A 26471-nucleotide genomic window follows, 5' to 3' on the forward strand; every position below is an offset into this window, starting at 1 on the left:
TTGAAAAACAGGTGAAATAGCGTTATTTTCACGGTTGATAGTTAGCCAAGGAGATTATGTGCGCATGCACACAGGACATGACACACTCGTAGATCCGACCGACCTGACAATACATACGGTTGAAATGTAATTTAGAAATCAGGTATTTGTACGAGTGTCTATCGTAGTTTGGATAGGGTCATGGGGTTCTGCTTGGTCAATTTTGAGGGATGCTGAATCTGAAAATGTTCAAACAGGACCGAGACTATGGTCTTACTTGGTCCAATTTACAGTGTTTCCTTAAATGGTTCTGCCAATACTTTTTCGACAGCAGACAAGGAATTCGTAGAGTATGCGGGCATACGATTTGCTTTCATTATTAACGCTATGAAGTTGATGAACTTGTTTTTTGTCCCCAGTAAATAATTTGACACCAATTTGTCTTGCCTTAGTTGTACTGACTATTTGAAATATTTAAAAAATGATTGATTTAGTCTTACAACTGGTAGCAATTTATGGGGGATTGGTAGGAGAAAATTGCATATGGCTTTACAGAGAACAGTGCAATTGGTGGTGCGTACCCTGACTTTATTGATTATAATTTTACTTGGTACGTCATATTAGGCTTTGGACCCTACTAGAAATTAAATTCTTGTCCCAGACAACTTTATGAGTTTTCTTTTAATCCAATAAAGGAACTCCAATATTTGGTAAGCTTAACGCTTATTGTGATGTTAGATTACTGCGTCCTAAGTCAGTTGGCAAAGGAAGGAACCAAGGGCAAAAACAAAAGCACAAATATGTGAACCACTATTTGATTAAACTTTGAAAATGAAACCCTAGCTGTAAAAATGTTAGCAGCTCAAGCTGTCCATTGGAAGTGCGACAGAGAATTTTGTAGTTTTCTGTTCAGGAGACTTGAGGGAGCTAGTGTATCGCTCACGGTGTTGGTACAAGTTACTGATGATTCATTGCACATGTTCTCTGTTGGTCCAAAGACATATTCAGAAGAAGCAGAAGCTATTATCAAAGTAGAGACCGCGGGGTAACAACACTATGCTTTCCAGTCAAACAACAAACTGTGCAAATCTGAGACAACCTTTTTCCCTTCAAGGAGAAGAAAGAAAGTAACATATAAATATCACGAAAAGTACAGACACAGATGACAGATCCTCTTACTGTGGCCCCCTACTCAACAAAGACCACTCTTTGGCAAAAGAAAGCTACCCCAGCCATAATAAGTTCTTTTATCTGCAGCAATTCTCTAATGAGTCTTATCATTCATCTGTCCAGGAAAGGAGGCTAAATAAATTAAAAGAATTATAAAGATAAGTATAGAAAGGAGTATTAAGACGTCAGATACAACGAAGAGGAAGCTACAGATAATAAAACATTACCAGAGGGGATTCTGGAATTTGAAGCGAGATCAAGCCAGGAATCTGTGTTCTTTGGAGGCCATTCACCAAAGAAATGATGAAGGGATCTCTGGGTCATCTCGGTTTCATTCTCTTGTTTTATTTGCCCCGGTGAGTTGAAGTCTCTTTCCATGACAAAGCAATGTTGCTCTTCTTGCTGTCTTGGAGTTGGATTATCATTCATGTTATGGAACTGGGAGTTTGAATAAGACTTACAGGAGCTCAATGGTAATTGTTGATATGAATCAGGAAAGCTCCTAACACTCCCCGAGGCTTCTGGAAAGAAAGCTCTCTCATCCACACCTTCCCTCATTCCATGAGTATGCCTGCTGGAAATAATAAACTCAAACTTACTAATTAACCAATAGAAAGAACATGTATAACAAGAAGCTAGCCCTTGGTTTCAGACCAACCTATAGTCCTCATCCCTAGAATAAGGTCCAGAGTCCAAAAATAGCTGGTGGGCATTGCTTTTTGGAGAAGGAAAATCAGAATCAAGAGGTTTACATGAGGTTGAATGGGTGTAGTACAAGGGATTAAGAGAAGAATTTTGGTAAACATGGGAATAAGGTTGGGTATCGGAGGGCACAGAAGAGGGCAATAGAGAGAAAGGGAAAGAAGTTGTTGACGGTGGATTGGCATTGCTCATGGTAAGGCTTCTGTTGCTATACGGTGAAGAGATTGGCTGTGATGTGTTTGTTGAAATGCCTGTTGTTGCTGTTGAAGAAATTTCCACAGGCTTTCTTGAACGGTTTTTCCCCCTGTGCATGTGCCTCTCACAGTATTTTGAGTCCGGATAGGCTTCTTTTGAGCATCTCCATTTCTTGCCATCTGTTCTTCTGCACCTTCCTGGCTCTGGGTCTACTTTTCTGCCATATCCCATTTCTAGGCATCCCCATCCAACTGCAGCAATATAAATAAATAAATAAAAATAGGAAAAAACTGAACTATAATCTTTAATAACCACAAAATAACAAGCTTATCCTTACTTGGATGGAAGGGGAAGAGCCTTGAAGAAGAAGAAGAAGACATTGAAGAGTCAAGGCTTCTTCTGACAGAGTAAATGAGATCAGGTGGGATGGGGCTCCCTGAGAACAGGTATTTAAAGATAAGAGCTTGATGTTCAAGTTCTTGCCATTGAATTGCTGTGAAAGGAGATCCATTTCTTGCACTTGTTTCGCTTATCATTTTTGACCCTCGAAAAGCTTTAAATGTGCATAAAAATTTAAAACTACGCAGCGATGAAGAAAAGCTCAGAAGGTTTCAAAGATAAAAAGGAAATGGATTCCTTCTTGTTTCTGAAGCGAAGGGCATGTTTAAGGAACTCATTGGCTACGAAGCAAGAATCTTCTTTCTGTGCATGGATAAGAGTTAAGACTAATGGCTCTCTGATGACATGCTCCTGCTGGGGTTTGTGAGAGAGTGGAGTATTGAGAGTGCTCCTGCTCTTGCAAGTTATAATGACTGAACATCTAATGGCTTTTGTCTCTTTGTTCTGCAGCTGCTGCTGTAGTCTCTGACATCGGTGCAAAAATCCATAAACAAATGAACAAAACGTAAGCAAGCAAAATTAAATTCAAATAAAGGAGAACCATGTACCTTTGGGTTTGCTGTCTCTTCACATTACATCCTGGAAAATAGTGTCATCTGGTTATGTTTGAAGTGTAAGCTGCTCAGTCACAGGACACTACAGCAAGGTTTGCCTCTATATGCTAGTAGTATTGTGGATATTTGAAGACATTATATTTTAAGAATATTTGCAGTGTTGATAAATAATATTACATTACTAGGATATTTTTAACAGCTTATTGGTAACTTTACATAAATTAAAATGTTTACTCAAAATTAGTTGATGTTGTTAAAAATTTAAAATTACCCAAAATGAAATTCATTAATTGGAGGAGGCAGTTGAGTTAGTTAAAAATAAAGATGTTTAATGAGCTTAAAGTAGTCCAAGTAAACAATAGTACTTAGGAAATAAATTGATGCCTCCTACAAAAGGCCTTACATTAAGAATCATGGGAAGAGTCTTTATACTAAAATTAAAAAGAAATTACGCGTATACATCACATTTGTCTTTCATACAATCTTCTTCTTATAAATAATTGATTGATGCGTTTCCCTCCTAATTTTTCAGCAGTGTTGTTCATTAATTTATTATAAAGTAGAAATGTGGTTACAAGTTGCTCATCATAACCTCTTGCTAGCTAGTTTGCACATTCAACAAGATCCCTTTTAGCTAGTCACATAAACATTTTTGTGATTAGGCCATAAGCAAATTATTAGTATAAGTTTAGGTGGTTTAATGAGGGAAACGAGTACCTCAATCAGATCAGGAAAGTATTAAAAGTGTTGATTGCTGAGTTTTGAGTTTAATTAGTAAGCTAAGCATAATTGCTGAAAGAGAGGAAGGAAGGGAGGTAGAAACTGATGGTTAAAGAAGGAAGATATGAAGTGGAATTTGTTTTTTTGGTATGCTGGGAAATGGGAAATGAGAAATGAGAAATGAGAAATGAGAGGAGAAGGCATCAGGACAGGAGGTGTCAGGCAAGGTAAGGTATTAAAACTCTGTTGCTCTCTGCCTCTCTACACATGTCCCTCCCCCCTCCTTTATTCATTTCCCAATACCTAACTCAATTCTCTTCCCCTCCCTCCCTCCCTCACACACACACACACACACACATTTTGGTTAACAAAACTTGGGTATCCATGATACCAACAAAACCGAATTTTATTCTCTTTAATGGTTACTTGACATGATTTGATTTGAGATTTGAGATTTGCTGGACTCAATTTAAAATGGCTTTCTTAAATGTATTTTCTGCACTTATACGAGTTTAAATTTGAGACTTCATAATTAAACGGTCATAACTCATCAACTAGGACTGACTTCCATTAATGAAAAAAAGCAAATTCTAAATTATAGTTAAGTCATGCAAACTCTTGTTAACATCATTTGTTCTATTTGCCAAATTGGAATTCAAAAGTTATTGTATGTAAAGAGTATTAAACCTTTTACGTCTCAACACAAGTGCCATTATCTCTTTGCTCTATTTTTTGGCTTTCACTTTTAAAATTTCCATGCAAGCTGTGCATATATGATCAAGTATCAATATATAAAGGATAAAGCTTATTTGTAGTCCATGCATAACTGCCAAAGAAAAGCAGGGAGATGTGTTATATAAAAATTAAATGTTCTGATTCACCGATCACTTTCTCTGTGGAGTAGATGAGACATGTATAACAGTGGATGTTACAAGAAACTCTTCTCATACAATGTCATTATATTTAATCATCATCATTTTTAGTTTTCATTAGTCATTGATGTTGCTTACTCTTTTTAAGGGAGCTTTCCATCATAGCACCAATAGTGGACGAGTCAAAAATGAAAGGACTTCAGAACTCTTTGAACAAATTTTCTGGTATGAGCTATTGATAATATTTGAATTTAAATCACAATATGGAATACAAGATGCTAGAGAATAGCCATAAAAAATAGTACTACCTTTGATGCTTATAATAAGAAGTGGTTTGACTTTCAATTTGATACTAAATATAAAATTTCAGTCCATTTTATTTCTTATATTTAATTATTTTTTTAAAATAGTTTTTGTAATGGTTGAAACGTTAAAGTTTTTATTAAATAGTAATTCTAACTAATAGATATAATTAGTAAGAATATTTTTTAAAAAAATATATATTTATTATAAATAACTAAACAAATTTTTTAATTTATTTAAATTAGTTAACCATTTTTTATATCAAATCATATTATATTGACGAGTCATCTTGACCAGGGTTGGTCTTGCTGTAAAGAAGGGCTTTTCCTGTATACCCACCATCTGCATATATAAAACTCAAATGGTGCTGTTTATGGAATGAGTAAAGTTTGCTTTTTAGGACACTGTGAAGGGTTGGTCCTAGGGTTTTTAATGTGGCTACTGTTTGCTAGCCAGCTAGGCCGCCCAAAAACACTTTAACCGCATGTGCTCATCACTTATAGATGCTGTGAATTTTTGTCTCTAGGTTCACTTGGTTTCCATCAGAAGTCAACTTTTTACTTCATAAAGTATATAAGCACAACATGTACGACATTTATTGTCTTTGAAATTCATTTGCAGCTTTAGAGCTATTTTCCCTTCTTTTTGAGTAATTAAACGAGTTCAAAATAAACATCCAAAAAACGTTCACTGCTCGTCAAAGCATTTAAACTCTGTTGTCTGTATTAGGGATGCTGTGACCGGGAGGTGCCAAGCAGTAGTGGCTCCCCTTTTCTCTTTTGAAAAGAATCTCAAAAGACAGAACGGCGATACAATGAACAAATGTTCAAACTGTTAAACAGTAAGTATTTAACTGCAGAAGCTATAGAGGAAGCCTGCTGACATGGTGGGTTACTTCATGAACATTCATTTTGCATCAAATATATACACTTTTGACTCAGTGAATGAATGTCCAATATTAAAATCTAAAGTAAAAAAGGCACAAAAGGATTCCAGTGTAAAAAGCTTGCTCTTGTATGGCGTAAATTTCTCAAAACTAAAAACCTGCTTCGTCCAGATTAAAGGTCGAGGCTGTGCAATGGATATATCTTAGCACTTAAGCAAAGAAGACTTTCCTATTATTCACACACTTCGCTGCTTCCTTTTGAAAAGCACAGCGATGTGTTTCTCTGTCAAAATGGTCTATTTTTAACCCCTCCCACGTGCCGTTGAACAGATATAATGATATATCCCAACTTCATTGTTAGTTACCAGTCATTTCAAAATTGGCTTGTGTATGTCAGTGTGTGCGTCCTTTTTTCCCCCCTTTAAGTTCTATTCATCCACATAGATGTACATAATTGCTGATCAAAACACCTTTTTCGTGGACTCTGCAAGAGAACTTAATGCGACCAACGTCTTATCTGAGAAAATTTATGCATGTATGCTTCTGCAAGAGGTTGAGTAGGTTTTACTGGGGGATTGTAAACGACTTGACCAAGGTGTTTGATAAGAAAATAAAGCTGTGAATATTGGCCTGTGTGAATGGTTCTGAATCTTCATCAGCATCAGCCATATATGGCATCAGCATCATAGGCATCATCGTACCTTAGCTTTCTGCTTTCTCTCGAGCAACGGACCTTTATGCTGGATTCTTCAAGTTACGTTATTAATGCAAATGTGATTCATACATCACAATAACAAGTACATGAACCGTAAATGTAAGAAATCATGTTAAAAGATACGAAATGACTATATTTAAAAAAAAAAAAAAGGTACTCAGGGAAAAAAAGTTACAAATTACATACTAATCAGATATTAATATCAGTAATAGAATTCAAACCAAAGACACTTGTGGGGTGTGGGGTATAATTCACATCTTTTGCACGCGTATTAATCTTCCCTGACCTGTGCATTATACTAATTCTGGTCTTAATTATAAAACTTCATCTGTAAACTATAAACAAGATGTTATACTCCTCCAATACTAAATATAAGACTCTTATATTAATTTGTTAGTGGAAGAAAGAGGGTCCCATTTGTGAAATACGTAATAATGGCGGGTAGTCAAAATCCAGGTTGACAACCTGACATAGACTAGGCATTGCTTCTTCAATGCACAAATAGGAGAAGCACACAAGTAACATGCCTATTTAATGTACTGTCTGACTGCTGAGATAGCTCACTCATTTACGCAACGAGCGCCCACAATTCTTACAGTGAAACTTTTACATTTTTAGTACACTGTGTAGAAAAAATAACACACATGATAAAATCTGATGGGAATAATGGATAAAATGGTTTTAAGAAGCCTGAACGCAATAACAAGTTTCGCAAGCCAAGTCGTTTTCCACTTAATTAAGGCGGTCCATTACAGTCGAAGATAAAGGCCCAATCATCTCGGAAATGGTTAGTACATGTGCATCACCTTTTCAGGTTCACTTCTTTTAATCCATTCCATTAGACCCAATTTCCATCGTTAGCTCACTTCCTTTATTAACTAGGCTTTCCTTGTGAAATTTCCAAATTCACTTGTAAACAGAACAGAATGGACTCTCTTTTATTGGGCTCTATATGCAACTCCTCTACACCATTTGTTGGAGACACACGATCACGCAAACAAGGCGTTTTTGGCGTTGGGCAAACGGCACAACAGTTTAATTCCGCGAGTAGTAACATCGTCGCTTTGTTATTATCCCAAAAGAAGAAAATCAAAACGCTCTACCTTAATAACTCACTTATTTGTAATATAATATTAAAATTAACTTGAAAATACGTTGCCTCTCAAAATTGGACTCCTGAGTTTACTGATTCCTTGACGCAGGACACTCTCCAAGACCCAACACCAGCGAATTAGCTTCTCGCACTTGTTCAACGCCCAACAAAAAAATAAAGAGGATTTTTCAGGGAATCTCGTTAACATCTTTGTTCTCTTTGTTAACCAGATTAAATAAAAATTAATCAAATATGATTACGGTGATTTCTTGGAAATAAAATGTGCAGCTACAAGGGATCAATGAATGGTATGAAGCATCGGGAGCATGATCATTGAATCGAAGTTAGCGAGTTCATAGCAGAAACATAGGTGCTCTGTACAGATACGCATGTGTGCAATGTGCCGCTAACTGTGCTATCTTGTTATGTTATGTTAAAACCGATCAAAGGTCAGCTTCTTGAGCCAACCATGCCAGTTGAAGCAGGTTCAGTTAGCCCCCTATTATACATACGCTGGATTTCTTCCCTATACTCTGTCAGAGACTTGTCAGGTATGGCAGGTGTAAGCTCCACCACATCTCCCATAATCAACTTACACTTGGGATCGTTCACAGGCTCATAATTCAGCCGTGGCCTTAATTCTTCTTTCAGTGGAAATCTGTATGGGGTCCACTTAGAGCTTCCTCGCCCAGCTCTCTCCAGCAAGTCCATCACCGTTGAGTTTGCAGGAAACTCCTGCACAGACATCTGCATATATACATGCCCAGGCAAGAACTCCAGTAAGTTGAGAGGGGAAAGGGGGGAAAAAGGACTAGCTAAGTCCTGTTGTTTTGAGTTACTTGAAATTTATCAGTTTCTAAGAATAAAAACCTGGCCAGATAATAGAACGCGAAATTCAGATATGTAGATCTGTGACACAAACCTTATCATTCTCGATCAAGATGATAAACACAGGGCCATCCTGACCACAATGAGGTTTGTAGGAATGTGGACAACCATCAGCATGGGAAGGGAACTTGCATGGTGGCTTGACTGAATCAGAACATCCAATAGCTGAACAATCTTTGTTCATTGTCTCGCAATGCCAGGTGACAACCCATCGAGCCCACTCAACCATCTGAAGCACAAATGAAGAATGCTGGCAATCACCTTCCTTGTATCTCCAATGAGCAGCAAATCCAAATTCTGCTTGCAGGTGCATCTCTTTTGTCCGGATTTGTACTTCAAGGGGAACCTTTCCTTCACCCAGCACAACAGCATGCAGAGATTTATACCTATAATCACACAATAAAAGAGTCAGACAAAATATAGATGTCCAAACGCAAGTTTAGACTTAAGAGCACCAATACTGAGTTAGTACATACCCATTGAACTTCGGACGATGAATGTAGTCCTTGAACTTTCCAGGTACCTCGGACCATAACCGGTGAACAACTGTCAAGGCTTTATAACAGTCCTCCTCCTTGTCAACAATCAAGCGCAGCCCATAAATATCATGAATGTCATTCATGCTTAGTTTCTTCCTGCAAATATAAACATACACCCATGAACATTTAAGGATCCTTGGCTTACTACTCTAGTTCGCCAAATGGAAGGTAACATGCAAGTTTTTCTTTTGTTTTTTTTGGGGGGGGGGGGGGTTACAAACATGCAAGTTCAAATAAAACCTACTGCAGCTGAAGAGATGCCGGAACTATCCAACAACTCCAAAAACAAATATTTATGTTTACAAGCATTTTTGCAGTAGCACTTCCCCCCCCCCCCCTCCCTTAACACAGATCTTGTGCAATATAATACGCTTCAAACAATCCTTCCTGACCCAAAAAAAGGAAGTTCCTAGCATCATCTTCATATATTTACTCAAATTCAGTAACGGAAGTACAAAGCAAATTAAGGGATAGGTGGTACGTACTTCAGCATTTTGCAATAAATGCTATACAGGCTCTTGTGCCGCCCAGAAAGGACACGATAAGAAATGCCTTCATCTTTGAGTGCTTGCTCTAATTTCTCTATAGCAGAAGTAATCATTGCATCATCAAATGATTCCACAAGCTTCGAAGAAATCTCCTGATGCTGTTCTGGATTGAGATGCTTAAAGCATAAGTTCTCCAATTGCTCCTTCCAACTAGATATTCCCAATCGATTGGCCAAAGGTGCAAAAATCTCCAAAGTCTCCTTCGCAAACCTTTGCTGTTTGGCCACTGGCAATGCATCTAGTGTCATCATATTATGTAATCGATCTGCCAATTTGATGAGGACAGCCCTTGCATCAACCATGGCAAGGAACATGGTATGCAGCCGATCTGCCTCAACTGATTTGCATGCCGTATTATTCTCTCGTGCAAGCTTGCTCAAGTGACTGAGTTTAGAAACCTGAAATGCCACATAGATTAGACTGAATCCACAAGGGATCAAACAATCAACATCTAGCGTTCAAAACATACATAACAACCAATTTAAGAACCTATTTAATGAGATTAAGAGAAAGATGATTTAAGATGAACATCCGATGTCTAGCTCAAATTCAAAACTCAGAAGGCTCTATTAATGATTAGCATCTATTTAAGGTAAACATATCAGAAGTTCATTTCGATGCAAATTGATTTAAATCTCAAGAAAGACATTACTCACCCCTTCAACTAAATCAGCAACCCCAGCGCCAAAAAGCCCAAAGATGTAATCGTAAGTCAGAAAAGAATCATCAAGCGAGTCGTGCAAAAGCCCAGCGGCCACAACTGTGGAATTGGCACCAATCAAAGCAAGCAGAACCGCTGTTTCGACACAATGCTGCAAATATGGATCACCAGAAGCTCGCATCTACAGAAACACATTTAAAACCTTTCAACTCACGACAATAAACCCACCAATCACATGATCCACACGTAGAGGTTACAAATCTCGATTTAATTACCTGCCCTCTGTGCGCTTTCTCGGCTTCACAAAAAGCCTTAACAACGAATTCTTCACAAAAGATCTTGTGCTTCAACTGGGCACCCAAAAGCAATTCTCTAGCATACGGCTCGAAAGTTCCCCCCACAAAAGAATCCTCCAAATTGAAGGTCAGCTCATCCGCTACAGAAGATGAAGAACCCAAATCTATTTCACCACCACGCAGCTCGAAAGTTGGCGAATTGTAATCCAAGCATGAACCCAATGAATTTCTCACCAAGCCATCTAACAATCCACTGTCCGTACATCGAATCGAGCTATCCCCTCCGATCCTCATTGGGGAACTCCTTGCAGAACCAGAAACGCTACTGCTACTACATGAAACCGGTCCTTGGAAAACCGAAACAGGGCTCTGATCTCTTTTCCAAGAAGACCCAGCAAATTTGCTCGGTGAATAGGAGAAGGAGCTGCTCAATTCCTTTAATTCAGATAAGGGACCCAATTCCTCTCCGCCGACGGGAAAGCTCGACAAGGGAACGGGCTTCACCGTCGGAGAAGAGAATAAACACGAAAGGCCACTCATTCCTGGTTTTTGAGATGGGGACACCGTCGTGGAGGAGGAGGACGACGACGATCGCGAACCCAAATCGAAATCGTATGATGCATGGGTGTTGATATGGCAAGGATGCGCAGTGGAACACACACTGCTCGGTGGGCTGGCGCATAAAGCGATAGTGGACACCGTCATGTTTCTTCTTCGTATCTTCGCCTACTGGGTTTCGGACCCCAAACTCAGAAGCACCAAACAAACAAATAAATATAATTTTTTTAAAAATCTAAAGTCAAATATGTGAATCAGCAAACTATTTAATTTTTCCTAGAAATCCACAAGCAATTTCTTGAAGCACCAATGAACTTTGAGCGAAGGACTCTCTCTTTTCTATGCCTATGGACAGTTTTGAAAAACCCGCTGCCAGAAAAGAAGCACGGGCAGAGGATTCGGTATGTGTCTATACAGAAACAAATTTGAACAATTCAAAGATCCAGCGCTGATTTGAGAAGTACAAACGAAGGAAACGAACAGCGTTATGTACATACAGATTTGATAGAAAAGAGAGGTCCAGAAAACAAAAGAGGCCTGAATAGAGGGGAATTTACAACGGGTTAACGCAACTGATTTTCGAGGAAGGAGGGAGAAAGAGAGTCAAATAGGATTGGAAATTAAACGAAGGCTGCGTCCGAGATTTGTCTCCGAAGAATCTGTCGTGCGTTTTTTTCCTGAGCTGCTTGTTGTGTTGTGGAGGGGAAAGGTTTGGAAATGGCAGGGAGTGCGCATTTACAGTATTGACCTCGAAGTAATCCGCTAATAACGGAATCTCCAATTGCCTGTAATCATCATATTCCCAAATGGGGATTTGGGATTACAAAATAAAACAGTGATTAGAAACTTCTTTGATGATCCGGTGGCTTTCAGTTAATTGATGTAAATTTGGCAATGTTTGGGCTCCCATGAATCTAGACGGTCTTCAGGGGAGATGAGAAGTCTAAGAACTCCCACAGAAGATGTAAAAAATTGGGGAAGCAAGAGAATAAAGCAGGCAAATTTTTCCACAAAGATAAAGCAGAAATGAAGATGGTTATTGGCTGAGTATGATTTATATTATTCTTTTGATACTTAATATAAGATCTATTTAACTAATTTGAATGAAATTAAGAAAGGTAAGTAAGTTAGTTAATTATAAGAAATATGACATGTTTTTTCTAAAACATCATAATCATCTTTCTTAATATTCTTCTTCCCTCTTCTACTTCATCATTGTTGAGTAAGTATCCATAAGGATAATTTAAAAAAATTGATAAATATGAAAATATGTCTTATATTTATAATCATAATCAACTCAACAATTAGGTTCTATATTAAATACCGCAGGAGTATATTCTTAAGAAATACTCGTACATGTTTCAATGATCTTGCCGGAGAGGAAGGGAATATAATCTACTCTTGCAGTTGCAGGAAATGACACAAATCCTTAAGCATAAGGTATCATTCTCTAGTAAGTTTTCCCCCTGATTATAATAAAATTATCAATTTAATATATAAATTTTTTATTGTACGACTATGTAAAATAGATAGATTCGGAAATTTAAAAAAAAAAAACAACTGCTCAGGCTGCCTTTTATTATTGTGTTGGCCCCATTAACAACAATTCGGATAAGAGACGGAATGGGTAAAGAAATGGGAATAAAGGATAAGATTTATGGTGATGTCATCACTTAATAAAAGAAAAAATAATAAATACAGAACGGGTGAGAGCCATCAATCATCTCCTTAACTGATTTGAAATTAAATTATTATCTGAAAGTAAACTAGCTAAAGCGCAATTCACTCAGGAAAAATTAGTTTTAAATACATATTTGAAGAAATAATTAATTACCCAGTGGTCTTAAAATTTAGAAAAAGCATGAGATTTTTTAGAGTACCAGTAATTTTATGTATAAAAACACATAACGTTAAATTCAGAAGCCAATGGATAATTAACTCTATAAACGGATATGTGGGGGGATTTTTCTTTTGCATGAATAATTGCATTTAGAATTTTGAAAAAGGAGCTGTGTTAAGGATAGTGGAGCCAGTGGGGTCAGCAGCGTGCGTGAATGCACTGCACGGATAAAGTAATGATCAATAATTGATTGAAACGTTGATTATTGCTTCGGCAACAAAAGCATAATTAGCACACGCGCTTTATTTATTACTTTTCCCGTTATTAATATAAAACCTATTTAACTAATTTAATTAGATTAACAAGATTAAGTAACTTAGTTAATTATAAAAAATATGATAGGTTTTTTTAAAATATTACAATCATTTTTCTTAATACCCCATCTTCCTCTTCTACTTGATTATGGTTGAAAGGGTATCCATAGGGATAATTTAGAGAAAATTGATAAATATGAAAAATTGGTCTTATATTTATGACCAAAACCAACTCAACAATTGGATCATATATTAAGGACAGAAGAAGTATTTTTATTTTATTTTATTTTTTTTGCAAACACACTTTATTATACTGCCTCTGGTTCTTAATATAAGATCTTGTTTAATTTTTATTTTGTTTCTAAATATAAGATCTCAATCCACTTTGTCTCTCATATTTATACATTTTTTTTCAAAGTAGTCCTTCTAACAATGATAATTCTAGTCAATACACTTGATGAGCAAAGATTTTTAAGAAATATAACACCTATTTAGAATAAATAATTAACTCAACTAATTTTTTTAATCCCTTCAAATTAATCAACTAGTTTTTATAATTACGAGGCGAGTAATGTATACTTTCGACTTTTGTGCTTATCTGCATCACGCTGTCCAATTTTTATGCCAATAAAAAATTGTGCGAGAAAGCTTTTAGAAGAAGAAACGCATGCGATGTTTTCTTTAGATAAAAACAGTGTATTTATTTCCATTATTTTTTTTTCGCCTGGGGAAAAAAAAAAAAAAAGCAGAGTGTATCAGATCACCTCTTTCCGTCCCTCTTCTAGGCGAAACGTAAAACCAGTTCAAAAAGCCGTAAAACGTCGGTGTCATGGAGCGATGAATGTTATGTATTTATCCCAATTTAAAAAAACAAGTAGGTCGGGGCTTCTAGAAGAGGAAACGTGTTGCCAAGAGTTTGTATTTATTTTAGTAAATATTTAGGTAAGTTTAATTTAAATGATTGTAAACGGTACGAGATGAGCACGCGAAACACACTTTATCTCGTATCCACATATAATTAAAAATTATAAATAAATTTTTATAAAAAAGTTTCTAATTGTATATGTTATTTAAGAGAAAACGAGCCCTACGTTCGTAGACGAAATAACACAGCAATTCTGGGTGAGTTGGAGTGCGCAATGGAGAATGCATATTTTGTTAGGCATGTTAATAATTATGGAATAAATTTTCATTTGGAAAAAAAGAGAGAAAATAACAAAAACAGAACCTAAAAATTACTAAATTTCAAAACAGGTTTAGTAACAACAATTTATTTAGTGTTTATAACAATGAATTTGTAAATGACAAAAAATATTTACAAATTTTCAATTTTTTTTTTTGTAAGTTTGGATTTGAGACGCGTGATGATGGAGTTGGAGAGGCTGGTGGGCAAGTGGGCTGGCAGTCCGTTTAGTCACAAAACAAAACTGCGGCGTTTATCACGGCACGCTTAGATATTTGGGACTTACCATGCCATGGTCCCTAAAATCAAATGGAAAAGATGAAAGAGGGTTTGGTGGGAGGTGAAAATAGGAGGAAGGAAGAGGGGCGATATGGGAAAAGAGGGAGGAGCCAGACAGCATGAACAGTGTGAATTTGAAGTGATTGTGGCGTGTGAACCAGTGGGGAGTGGGGACGAAGGGTTGAGCGAGGCAGTTAGTTGGGCGCTTCGGGGGGGTAGGACCGGTGGACCACCACCCGCTGCTGCCCCTCCATCCATGAGATCGTCTTTTAGCGGCAGATTCAGCCGCGGAAGAGAGGGGGGACACGTGGCGGCAGCGGCGGGACACGTGGTCGTCATTGGCGGCCTGTAGTGGGAATGAGACATGAGAGAGAGAGGGGGGGGCTTCCATGATGTTCCGGGGCACGTGCCATGCACTCTCCCACATCTGAGGGCGTCCCCCTCTGCACGGTCGACGCTGATAAGTATTCACCAGTTTTGACTTTTGCTGCTTCCAGAAAGAAATAGAAGACGTTGGCGGCCTCAGTGACGAACCTTACCACGACGAACCCGCCCTTGGCGGAGCGGGGGTACATTTCAACTGTAACCATCATCTACTTACTCCTCACATAACTAACGTTACAAACGCTCACTCCCACACTCGCACACGGAGAGAAGGTCTAAATGAAGTGGTTCATTTGGACTGAGTCAAATATTTGGAATAACTGTGTTTGGGGTTGTTGATTGGGCCGGTGTGTAATTTGGAAAAGAGGAGCACACAGTTCCAAATGAGTGGGTGAAGAGGTAGAACACAGGCGAAGCAGTCAAAAGGCGGAATGAGAATTGCATTTAATAAAATAACAATAATCAGGAGGCAAAATATATTTTGTTTGTTTGTTTGCTTGTCTTTTTTTGGGATGGGCGTTGCTTGCTTGAGGAGGAAAGTGGAGGAAACGTGCAAGCCAGCGGGAAGCCCATGGAGAGAGTGTTTGAGGGCTTCCCCTTCACGCAACGCCCTTCGTTCATTCATTCATTCAAACCATTCAAGTTCAACCCTTTCTTTGCTCAATCACTTCACTTCCTCACGCAATTTCTCTCCTCTCTCCCTCCCCTGTTATTTATTTATTTCTTTTCCCTTTTTATTATTGTACTCATATTATGTGTAATTCTCACCTCTCCCATATTTATATGAACTTTGTACCCCTATATGTGTGCGTCCCTCGTTTGTCAATCCTGTTCCCTTTTTACCTCTAATAGCAGCAATTAATTCGGTGCACAATTTGCAAGTATCTTTTTTCTCTTGCTTTTGACTGCCTACCATTGCTTCCCTATTCTTATAATTAGCTCACATTATAACCGTGCCATGTATGCAACTTTTCCGTAATTAATCTAACGTTCACAACACACATATTTTATGTGTCGCGTGATGTTTTGGAAGCAAGCATGCCAAGGTAAACTCAAATTATATGGGTTTGGTTCAATGATTATATTGGTCCGGTGTTGCCAGGTTTGGAATATTTGGAAGGGGGGATTTATGTTCAGGGGGGGAGATAAAGGTCAACGATAAAGAAAAAGCCAGTCGAATGATGACTCAGCACACACACAACACGTAGTCATTCTTCAGTCGGATAAGAAAGCACGCCTCTTGGCTCTTGGTTTATCATTATACTCCTATTATTGATTCTAATTTAATAGTCAACCCCTTCCTCCACCTAATGAATGTAATTATTAATGCTAACTGAAAATAACTGAATTTCTCAGTCGTCAAATGTGGGCAAAAGGATTCAATAATGAAAAGCAGAGAAATGATTTTCCCCCCATTTTAAAAAACGGAAGGTTTTAGGATTAAACTCGTGCCCAAAGGCCCAACATTTGTTTTTGGCCTGAAGAAGGCCCAACATTTACAATCATGTTATCAGGGTTAATATAATTTTTGGTCCCTTAAATTTGTCCTCATTTTAGTTTTGGTCCCTCAAATTTCAAATTATAGATTTTGATCCCTGAAAAGGCAAAATGGTCTAAGTTTTTATTAGATTATAGGAACCAATATTTTAAATAAAAAGAAATTTGATGGACCAAAACCTATGGTTCGAAATTTAAGAGACCAAAACTAAAATAAGGATAAACTTGAGGGATCAAAATTTATATTAACCCATATTTATTATTACCATCTGATAGTCTATATGGACCCAAAAGTCGTGGGCTTAAATCTCGACCTAAGACTAAGAATTGCGGGCTTTCAAACTAGACTGCCCCCTCTCATTCGGCCCACCTTGTAATGTCTGGGCCCAGTTTAAAACGAAGTTCTCTTGAAATCTAGCTCCAGCGTCCTCCCCTCATCCTTCACCGCCGAGTTATGCAGTGGGATAGGACGTCCTTCCTCTTTTAAGGGTTCTTATGAGGATAAAAATAGTAGTCCCTTATTTGATCAAATCTCTATTCCTAGGATCTGACATGAAATCTACTCACCTCTTAACTACCGCACCCCCTTCGTCTTATTTTGTACTATCTCCGCTTTTTAACATAAGATCTTATTTGATTTTTATTTTGATTATAAATGTAAAATCTTAATTCACTTTGTCTCTCATATTTATACATTTTTTTAAGTAGTCCTTCTAACAATAGTAGTTCTAGCCAATACACTTGATTAGCAAATATATTTTAGGAAAGACAATAGCTATTTATTATAAATAATTAACTCAACTTATTTCCTTAACCTCCTCAAATTAATTAGCTAACTCTTATAATTAAGACCGAAAATAGTATCTTGTGGGGATCCATTTGTCTGAAGAAGTTAGTGGTATATTTCCTGATGGAGAAATTGAGATTTTCACTGAATTTGTATCTAACGCTTCTTACAGGGTATAGTTTCAAATGAACCAGTGGAGTAAAAAAAAAGATTCATTAAACCTAGTATTTCACCTTGAAATGCATTTAAAAGTAAAAAAGGAAAAAGATGGAAGCCGATGATCATTGAGAAAAGTCACGTGTTAGGACATACTACCTTCGGTTCTATATAAGATCTCATTTGATTTTTACTTTGATCCTAAATATAAGACCTCAATTCACTTTTTCTTTCATATTTGTATTTTTTCCAAATAATCATTCTAACAATGATAGCTCTAACCAATACATTTGATTAACAATAATAATTTAAAAAAAATATTACTTATTTATTACAAATAACTAATTTAACTTATTTTTTTAATTTTTTTAAATTAATCAACTAGTTCTTATAATTAAAATTAAAAATATTAGTCGGGGTGCATGGGGTGTGTGCGTACGTGGGTATTAAATTGAATTGTTCAGATAAGGCAAGAAATTTCTTAAATGTGCGGATATGTACTTGGGAGTTGGGGGGCGGGGGGAGTTAATAATAGTTGCTTCGTTAAAGTCAGTTCTCGAAATTAAAAAGCATCATCTTAAATGCTGACTTTATTAACCCAACTTGGCTCTCAGTTATTTGGATAGATACAAGATCATGATTTTAAAAATATTTTTACAGTATATAAAATAAATATATAAAACAATTTATCTTGATTTGCAGAAAAAATGTTTCTCAAAGACATTTTGAGTTAAGTAAACACGTCCGGAGTCTTATCCAAACTTCATTCCTTAACTATGAGTTTTATTTCTCCTTTTTCACTTTCCTAAAAACGTTAGTAATGATGTTATCCAAAAAAAAAAAAAAAAGGCTGGCAATGAACCATTAAAGAAAATCATGTCATTAATCACTTGGTTAAAATTATAACAGGTGAAATTAGTATCTTCACGGATAAATTAAAAAGAAACTGATGAAATTAGGATGATAGTGAAAGACACTACCGAGTACTGACAAATTAGAAATTATATAAATTATTTGTTTAATTATTGGGAAAATTGCAAATAAAAACCCCTGAATATGTAAAATTGTGATTTGAGATTCTGAATTTGGAAAATAGCAGATAAGGACCTGATCCCACTTTTGTAAATATGAAATGTGGGTGAAATGTCTGAAATGCCCCCTCAATTAAATTGTGATTTGGTCTATTGAAGTTATCATTTATTAAAGTAAACTTATCATTTCTCATAGTCAACTCGTCATTTGACATATCCTCAGTCAATTTATGATTTGATCCGCTGAAATTGTCATTCGCTAAAGTGAACTTGTCATTTGGCTAAGAGGTATTTTAGACATTTCACCCACATCTCATATTTGCAAAAGTGGAACAAGGTCCTTATTTGCTATTTTTCATATTTAGGTCTCAAATCAGAATTTTACATATTTAGGGGTTTTTATTTATAATTTTCCCTTAATTATTTCAGAATAAATAAAAAAATAGAGAGAATTCGCAATTTCATGGTTGGCCAGTTATTGTGAGGTTATTAGGAAGAGGAGAAAGGTCCAATCCAAGATTCTGAGAAGACCGCAAGTGACCCGTCAGACAAGAACTTCTAGAATGCCTTCTCTCCAGCCGACCTTTCCACACAGGCCCCCTTTTCACATCAATTTTAGCCTTTTTTTAATTCCCTTTTTTTTTTTTTTGAAATATCATGTATTATTTTAATTAACTATTAGCACGGGTCAATGTAAAAGAGTTTCAAAGACCGCTTCTTCAACTTATCAGTATTTCTTTGATAACTATCAAGTAATATTACATGGTAGCTACGATCAGATTTGAATATTACCTCACATCATTGATATATGGATTATATATATAACTCCCACAACAATATTCCGGTAAAAAAAATTCTCAAAACAATATATATAATTTTTTGCTGAGCGCAGAACATTTACTGCTGTTATTATTAACTAATCTTCTCGCACCGTAGATTTTCTGAAATAGTTTTAATGTTGATACGAGACCTTTTCTATACATATTGACATGCAAGGATCGAACTCCTGATTAGATTTTTAAAAAAAATCTGACTAAGTACCAACAATATATTAATTTTTATTAAATTACCGTTATCCTTGTGATATTAGAGAGTTTTTGCGCTGTTAAGTGTGAATAGGAGAGAGGAGTTTTATCATAAAGCACAAAAGATTTTTTTTTTAAATGTGATTATAAGAGCATGCCAAAGAAGCTAAAAATATAGATTAAACTGTGATTAATAACTTACATTGACAGATGACAGTGGGTGTGATTTCGTTTATAATTGTTTTCCTAGTGCAAATTAATTAGATGAAATCGATCATTTCATTCTGTAACAATTTGGGAAGATAATGAATTTGAAAAGAGAGAACATTTACTTGATTAAAACTATTACTTCACTTATTTATTTATTACTGTGACTTTAGCAGTTCATTTACTTGAGCTAAGATGAAGATCACTTAATGCTAATATCTTCAAATATTAAAAGAAGATATAGACTCAATTCAAACTGAAGAGATTCAAATCAAAACTCATTTATATTATATATAATATATATATAATATAACCAGAAAATCATGTCGAGAACTCTAGATAAAATCGTCTTTGACAAGTCATGTGAAATATAATTTATATTTAGCATCATTTTTTTTTTATTGTTTTAGGGGGTGTTTGGATAGAAACCAAACCATGGTTTTAGAAGTGTTTTTACGGATTACGAAGTAAATATATGGAGGAGGTTATTTCGTTTTGCGGAAAAATGATTCTGAAACCTAGATTTTGGTTTTGCCAAACACCCCCTTAATCTCAATAATGAGTTATGGATTCCTACTGCTGATAAAACGTAAAAAGGGAGGATATGGAATATTAAGAAAAAAAGTTATATTTATTGAATTAAAATATTAAAGTTAAGAAAACTAGCTTGATTGGTTTACCCACTAGATCTTCGTAAGTTCTCTGCCTTCCGGATTTTCTTGTATGGTCAGACCGGATATGATATCCTTTTCGATTCTGCTAGTCAAACCGACCAGTCCAATCGATTCTCGTACTACCATAAAAAAGGGGCTATTTTCTTTTTATTCATTATTCTCTTTCTCTTTCACTTATTTGAAAATTATTTTTATGAATTTTTAAAAATCCAAACCCTTGAGTTTAATGAAATTTCCAAAATCCAGAAAATCATGTCTCGATAACTATTATTTTACCTTTCTTAATCATATTCAAAGGTTAACCAGAAGATGAGGGAGAAATACCCTTACTCGTATTGTGACCACACAACAATGACTTAAGAAAGGGAATAGCTAAGTAACATAAGCAACTGGACATTCCACCCCAGCCAACCTTGGAGGAAGTTTCCCAACCTCCCATGCATATCCTTTTTTCATTTATCTTTTCAAAATTTTCCCCAAAGCTTCCTCATGATGAAATTGCAAAGAAACCAGCTGCACAGAATTTAAAAAGGGAAAATTTCAGTTAAAGACCGTAGAAGAGAATTTATATCAGTCAACCCCCAAAACATTCTGAAATATTACTGTAGGATCAAATGACCAAATTGAAATTAAAATTTAGAGTAAAACTACAATAATACCCCTCCTTTTTATTTTATTAAAAAATAAATATTAATGGACGTCACTGTTCCGGACCCGTGCTCAAGTGTAATCTTACTCTAAATTTTAATTTCAATTTGGTCCTTCGGTCTTGCAGTGATATTTCATCATATTTTGGGGGTTGATTGATATAAATTTTCTTCTGTGGTCCTTAATTGAAATTTTCCCATTTAAAAAAGCATATGAGATCTTTTAAAGTCAAACAAACGTGAAAGTATAGAAGAATGTCACAATCTATTTTTATATCTATTTATCTATTATTTTTCTTTGATTGCTCTGTCTCGGTGTATCCAATAAATTTATGACCATAAAATATTTCAAAAATGAAAAGGAGACCTCCAGGTTCCCAGAGGGAGCTGAAATAACAAAGAAAGAGGTGTGCAGAATAATGAGATCATGTGTATGAAGACAACTAGAAAAGGCTGGCTTACGTAACACTTGCAAAGTGTGAACATCCAAGAGAATTTGGGGTTTCAGTAATCAAAGTCAATATCATACGGCCGAGCCAATGCCCTTTTCCCATCCAATAAAATGAAACTTATCTCGTCAACAACGTATTTTTTGCTTTTTGTGCTCTCCTGCAATAATATTGTTGATATTGCCCATCTCCAGAAAATTTCCATCCCACCTTGAAAATGCTTGCCATGACCTGCCAGCTTTCTCATTTATCCTCTTCTCCTTCCCTTTGATATAATCATACAGCTACCAAACACTGGTAATTAACACCTCTCTCTCTCTCTCTCTAGTCAAAAGCATATTAACGCCGTTTAAACTTTAAACCACTACATTAACAGATTGACTTGTATAATGCTGGGCCAAGTTTTATGCTTTATACCATTGGCCACTAGGAAGGAAAAGAAGGAAGTAATGGCATCACGTTTTAGGCTTCTCTATATAAAAGGCAAGGCTCTTTTGTTTGATAAAGCTATCAAATAAGCTTAACATTCACATACATAGGTAATTCATCTGTTAGAATAGCATGCCCTGCAAAACCTTCCTACTTGGCTGTTTCAAGGCCAAGAATATTAATAACCCAACCTCTGATCCAACTCTTGTCTCCAAAAAGCCACTCTCCAGGAGACTGTCCCTCTCTGATTTGAGCAATGTTTCTTCAATCTCTATCGTGAGTGATTTGTCCAACTCTGTTCTTGGACCAAATCTTCATATTTTCACCTACAAGGAGCTCCAAGAGATCACCAACAACTTCAGCAGCAGCAGTGTTCTTGGAGAAGGTGGGTTCGGCAAGGTGTATAAAGGCTTCATTGATGACAAGCTTAGGCCTGGGTTAAAACCTCAAGTTGTGGCAGTTAAGGCTTTAGACTTAGATGGGAAACAAGGCCATAGGGAGTGGTTGGTAAGCAGCTACATTATTTTTAACCTTTAGATAGAATGGGTAATTACAATGTATGAAAAATATTAAGTTAAAATCTCCAAGTGAATCTCATAATCAGAGCACTCGCTCTGTTTTCTTAACAGGGCGAGCTTTCTGCAATATGTTATACTATTATCATTACTGTCTAATTAAAGACGTGTTTTTCTAACCAAGTCATGAAATGAAATGAATAGGCGGAAGTAATATTTCTGGGGCAGTTGAAGCATCCCAATCTGGTGAACTTAATCGGGTATTGCTGTGAAGACAAAAACAGGCTACTGGTATACGAATACATGGAAAGGGGCAATTTAGAGGACAAGCTTTTCAAAGGTAATTAAATTCATAATTCTCTCGTTTTGAAATTGATGAAGCAGAGAATAGTCTTCTGAAGAGTGAGATGAAAACAGTGTTTCTTCATCCTTGACAAATGCAGGCTATTTAGCAGCCTTGCCATGGTTAACAAGAATCAAAATAGCGATTGGGGCAGCAAAAGGTCTTGCTTTTCTTCACGAAGAAGAGAAACCAGTCATATACAGAGATGTTAAAGCCTCAAACATACTATTAGATGCCGTAAGTTCTTTCAGAGTCTCACTCAATATGACCACTATGTACCATTCAAGTCATCAGTAATGTATTCTACCTATCACAACTCAAACTGAGATATCCATTCGAATGATCAGGATTACAATGCTAAACTCTCTGATTTTGGGCTAGCAATAGACGGTCCAGACGAGGATCAAAGCCACATCACAACTCGAGTTATGGGTACCCACGGCTATGCTGCTCCTGAGTATATTATGACAGGTTATAATTGTTCCTTTCTTAAGCCAAACCCTTCTTGCATTTGCTAAAAACTAAGAAGGCATTAACTGAAGGATTCAAATTTTTGTCTCACCCAGGACATTTAACAACAATGAGCGATGTGTACAGCTATGGGGTGGTTCTTTTAGAGCTACTTACAGGAAAGAGATCTGTGGATAAGAATCGACCTCCGAGAGAGCAGGATTTAGTAGTATGGGCAAGGCCTCTTCTGAAAGATAACCAGAAACTAGAAAGGATAATGGATCCAAGACTGGAGGGTCAATACTCCAGTGAAGGAGCCAGAAAGGTGGCTGCTTTGGTTCACCGATGTCTGAGTCATCAGGCCAAGACTCGACCATCAATGCGCGCAGTGGTCAAGTCATTAGAGTCTATCATGAACCTCACCGACATTCCACAAGGCCACTTTGTATACGTCGTTCCTAACGAGGGTGAACTGGAAGGTTGGATACAAAGTAAAATTGAAAAAGGAGGCAAGACCGAGAACAGAGAGCAGAAGGTGGAGACGAAGGAGAAGGGCCGGCCGAGGAATAGGAAAAATCGAAGACGTAAACGACGGATTAGACCCCTCAGGTCTCGTGCCGTTTACACTGATACGACATTGTATAAATCTCTTGGTTCTAGCTTGTACAATCAAATTAGTGTGATAAATTGATATTTAATCTGCTTTTTTTTTTTGTTGCATAAGAAATAGATAGGCAATTAGGCATAGAATAGAATAGAATAGCAAGGTAGATAAAAAGAAAGCGATAATAGTGTACATTAAACGTTTGTTTGTTTGATTTCTATGAATTGGTAATAACTTATGTAAAAATGGTTACTATAAACATGTGCTATATTTTTTTCATTGTTACTGACTTATAATTCAAGGTTAAAGTTTTTTCATCTCTTATTTAACAACATTCATCTTGGCTAAAATTAATTATTTGTCAAGGCACATTGAAAATGTAAATATTATGTTTATAAAACAACGTTAAACTTTTAATATTTACTAGCAGGATCAATGCAGCCTATATTAATTAACACATGTCGGTCATGGTTAATTTTGTTTCATATACATGATTTAATTGGGCAGGATTATTGTTTTTTTTTTCACACTAGAACGATGTGAACAACTGACTTAATGTCATACACAACCTCAACTTTGAGGGCAAGTGTGTATTGGGTTTAATTTAACTGAATAACAATTTGTCAAGTCACCTAATAATTAATGGAGTTACATTTTTTTTGGGTTCGTATAAAAACTATTTACTTTGCTTATTATTATAAGCCATTTTACAGAGTACTGAAAGTAATCGATGCATTTATCCTGAAACTATTCCTAGATCCCATTTTTTTGGTTCATCCCTTAAAAGAACAACCGACTGTATCCAATAAAAAATATATTTAAAATGATTAGAATGTTTTAAAGACATTAACTACTCATATTAGTCTGTATGATTTAGTTAAAAATTAATTCTTTATAATGAAGGGAGTATTACTCATTCATGTTTTTCTTTCCCAATACAATCATGCATGGATATTTTAATTAATTAAAAATTTAGATTTTAATCTCATGTCGGGGAGTCTATATTTTTTCAGAGTGGATGTGATGTCGCCATATTACAGGGACGTTAGCGGCCGTTCCCACCATGGCTTAGAGATGAAGAAATGAAACAAGGGCCACAAATTAAGAAGAACATTTAGTTAGAAAGTCACACAAAGTTGTGTTGGAAAAAAATGGTTAATGAGCTAAATATACTGAACAAGACAGAAACGGGCCAAATCAGCCATTGACCTACGCCGTTGACTTTTGCCGTGAATTATCAAATAAAGAACACTTCGTGCGGAGGACAATAATGGAGAGAAGAAGATTCAAAATTGCAGCACTCGATTTCTTCTTCTTTACAGTTTTTAACTGTCACATGACTTTGCATTTGATTTCTTGGAATTATATTAGTTACCTTCCATTTGCGCGTGTGGATTAAACTAAGGAAAAAAATACGTCAATTTAATTTTTTCTTATTGGGATTCACATTGTTGTCTCTTTGACAAAAAAGAAGAAGAAAAGACTGAGAGGTTCACATTAATTGTTTCATTTTAGTTTAATCATCATTATTCACATCACAAGATGGGTTATTCAAGTTAAGGCTGCTAGAAGCTTGCTTGGCATATAAGTTATGTTTGAAACGTTTTGGTATATTGGAAAGATTTTTAATGAAATGAAATGAGCATTATATTAAGAAAAAATAACGTTTAATATGCTTGGAGGAAAAATAAAGAAAAATAAAGAAAGAAGTACTCCTCCGGTCCTTATTATAAGACCCAATTTGACTTTTTATTTGGTCCTAATTATAAGACCCAATCCATTTTGTCTTTTATATTTATGCATTTTTTTCCAAGATAATCCTTCTAATAATGATAGTTTTAGCCAATATACTTAATTAGTAAGGATATTTTAGGAATGACAACACTTATTTATTATAAATAACCAACTTAACTTACTTCCTTAATCTCCTCAAATAAGTCAATTGGGTCTTATAATTAGGACCGGAGGAGTATATTTTTAAGTGGTGTTTGGTATGATAGAAATAAAAATATGAAGGTTGGAGGGAACTTCCATCATACCAAACAAATCTGACCTTCGATTTTTATTCTATTATCCCCCTTCCAACTGTTAACATTTTCCTGAACCCCACGTACCCTCAGAACTAACATGCAAAAGAAACAATAAAAAAGAAAACGAAGGGGAAAACTGGGAAATGAAAGCCATGAACTCTTCTTCTTTTTTTCCCCCCAGAAATTTTAGTTTTTGATAATTTATGTTTTTAGAGGCTAAAGAAGTGCTTAATTTTGGCAGAGTGATGGCTAAGGGACTCCCTCTCTCACACGCACATGTTGTTTTCATTATTCACCAAACCCAACCAAAGCCAACGAATAAAACAATGTGGGGTTAATGAAAATCACTTGTGGCGATGCTAATATCACTAAGTAAGAATCTTGGACAGCTGTTTTAATTAACTTGGTGAGATGTCACCGAACCAATCTACTTGAGCAGTGAATTGATTAATTACTTAATTAATCAAATCCTTTCCCATTTTTTCTGACTCTTTTTGGTGTTTCTTTACTGTGTTTATCATCATCAGCAATCCATGATGACTTGGTTTA

At 36.0% G+C, this 26471-nt stretch overlaps 3 protein-coding genes across 3 annotated transcripts; 1 reads left to right on the forward strand and 2 right to left on the reverse strand.

Annotated features, from left to right (window-relative positions):
* Positions 1-1326: 1326 nt before the first annotated feature.
* On the reverse strand, positions 1327-2582 carry LOC114711877 (growth-regulating factor 5-like). The gene is made up of 3 exons (XM_028896306.1): positions 2384-2582; positions 1808-2297; positions 1327-1720 (listed from the first exon to the last, which is right to left on the reverse strand). Exons 1-3 carry the CDS (start codon positions 2580-2582, stop codon positions 1327-1329), a joined length of 1083 nt encoding a protein of 360 aa, XP_028752139.1.
* Positions 2583-7892: 5310 nt separating this feature from the next.
* LOC114711918 (probable GTP diphosphokinase RSH3, chloroplastic) lies at positions 7893-11558 on the reverse strand. Its single transcript, XM_028896348.1, has 6 exons — positions 10500-11558; positions 10220-10405; positions 9501-9961; positions 8953-9111; positions 8511-8862; positions 7893-8335 (listed from the first exon to the last, which is right to left on the reverse strand). The coding sequence occupies exons 1-6, from the start codon at positions 11223-11225 to the stop codon at positions 8039-8041; spliced, it is 2181 nt and encodes a 726-aa protein (XP_028752181.1). The 5' UTR covers positions 11226-11558; the 3' UTR covers positions 7893-8038.
* Positions 11559-22016: 10458 nt separating this feature from the next.
* LOC114711914 (putative receptor-like protein kinase At1g72540) lies at positions 22017-24091 on the forward strand. Its single transcript, XM_028896345.1, has 5 exons — positions 22017-22487; positions 22700-22835; positions 22939-23075; positions 23186-23309; positions 23405-24091. Exons 1-5 carry the CDS (start codon positions 22113-22115, stop codon positions 23977-23979), a joined length of 1347 nt encoding a protein of 448 aa, XP_028752178.1. The 5' UTR covers positions 22017-22112; the 3' UTR covers positions 23980-24091.
* Positions 24092-26471: the final 2380 nt, after the last annotated feature.

This window comes from Neltuma alba, unplaced genomic scaffold (genome assembly GCF_004799145.2).
Source record: "Neltuma alba isolate B1F8T4 unplaced genomic scaffold, ASM479914v2 tig00011322_pilon, whole genome shotgun sequence".
In the NCBI taxonomy this organism is placed as follows: domain Eukaryota; kingdom Viridiplantae; phylum Streptophyta; class Magnoliopsida; order Fabales; family Fabaceae; genus Neltuma; species Neltuma alba.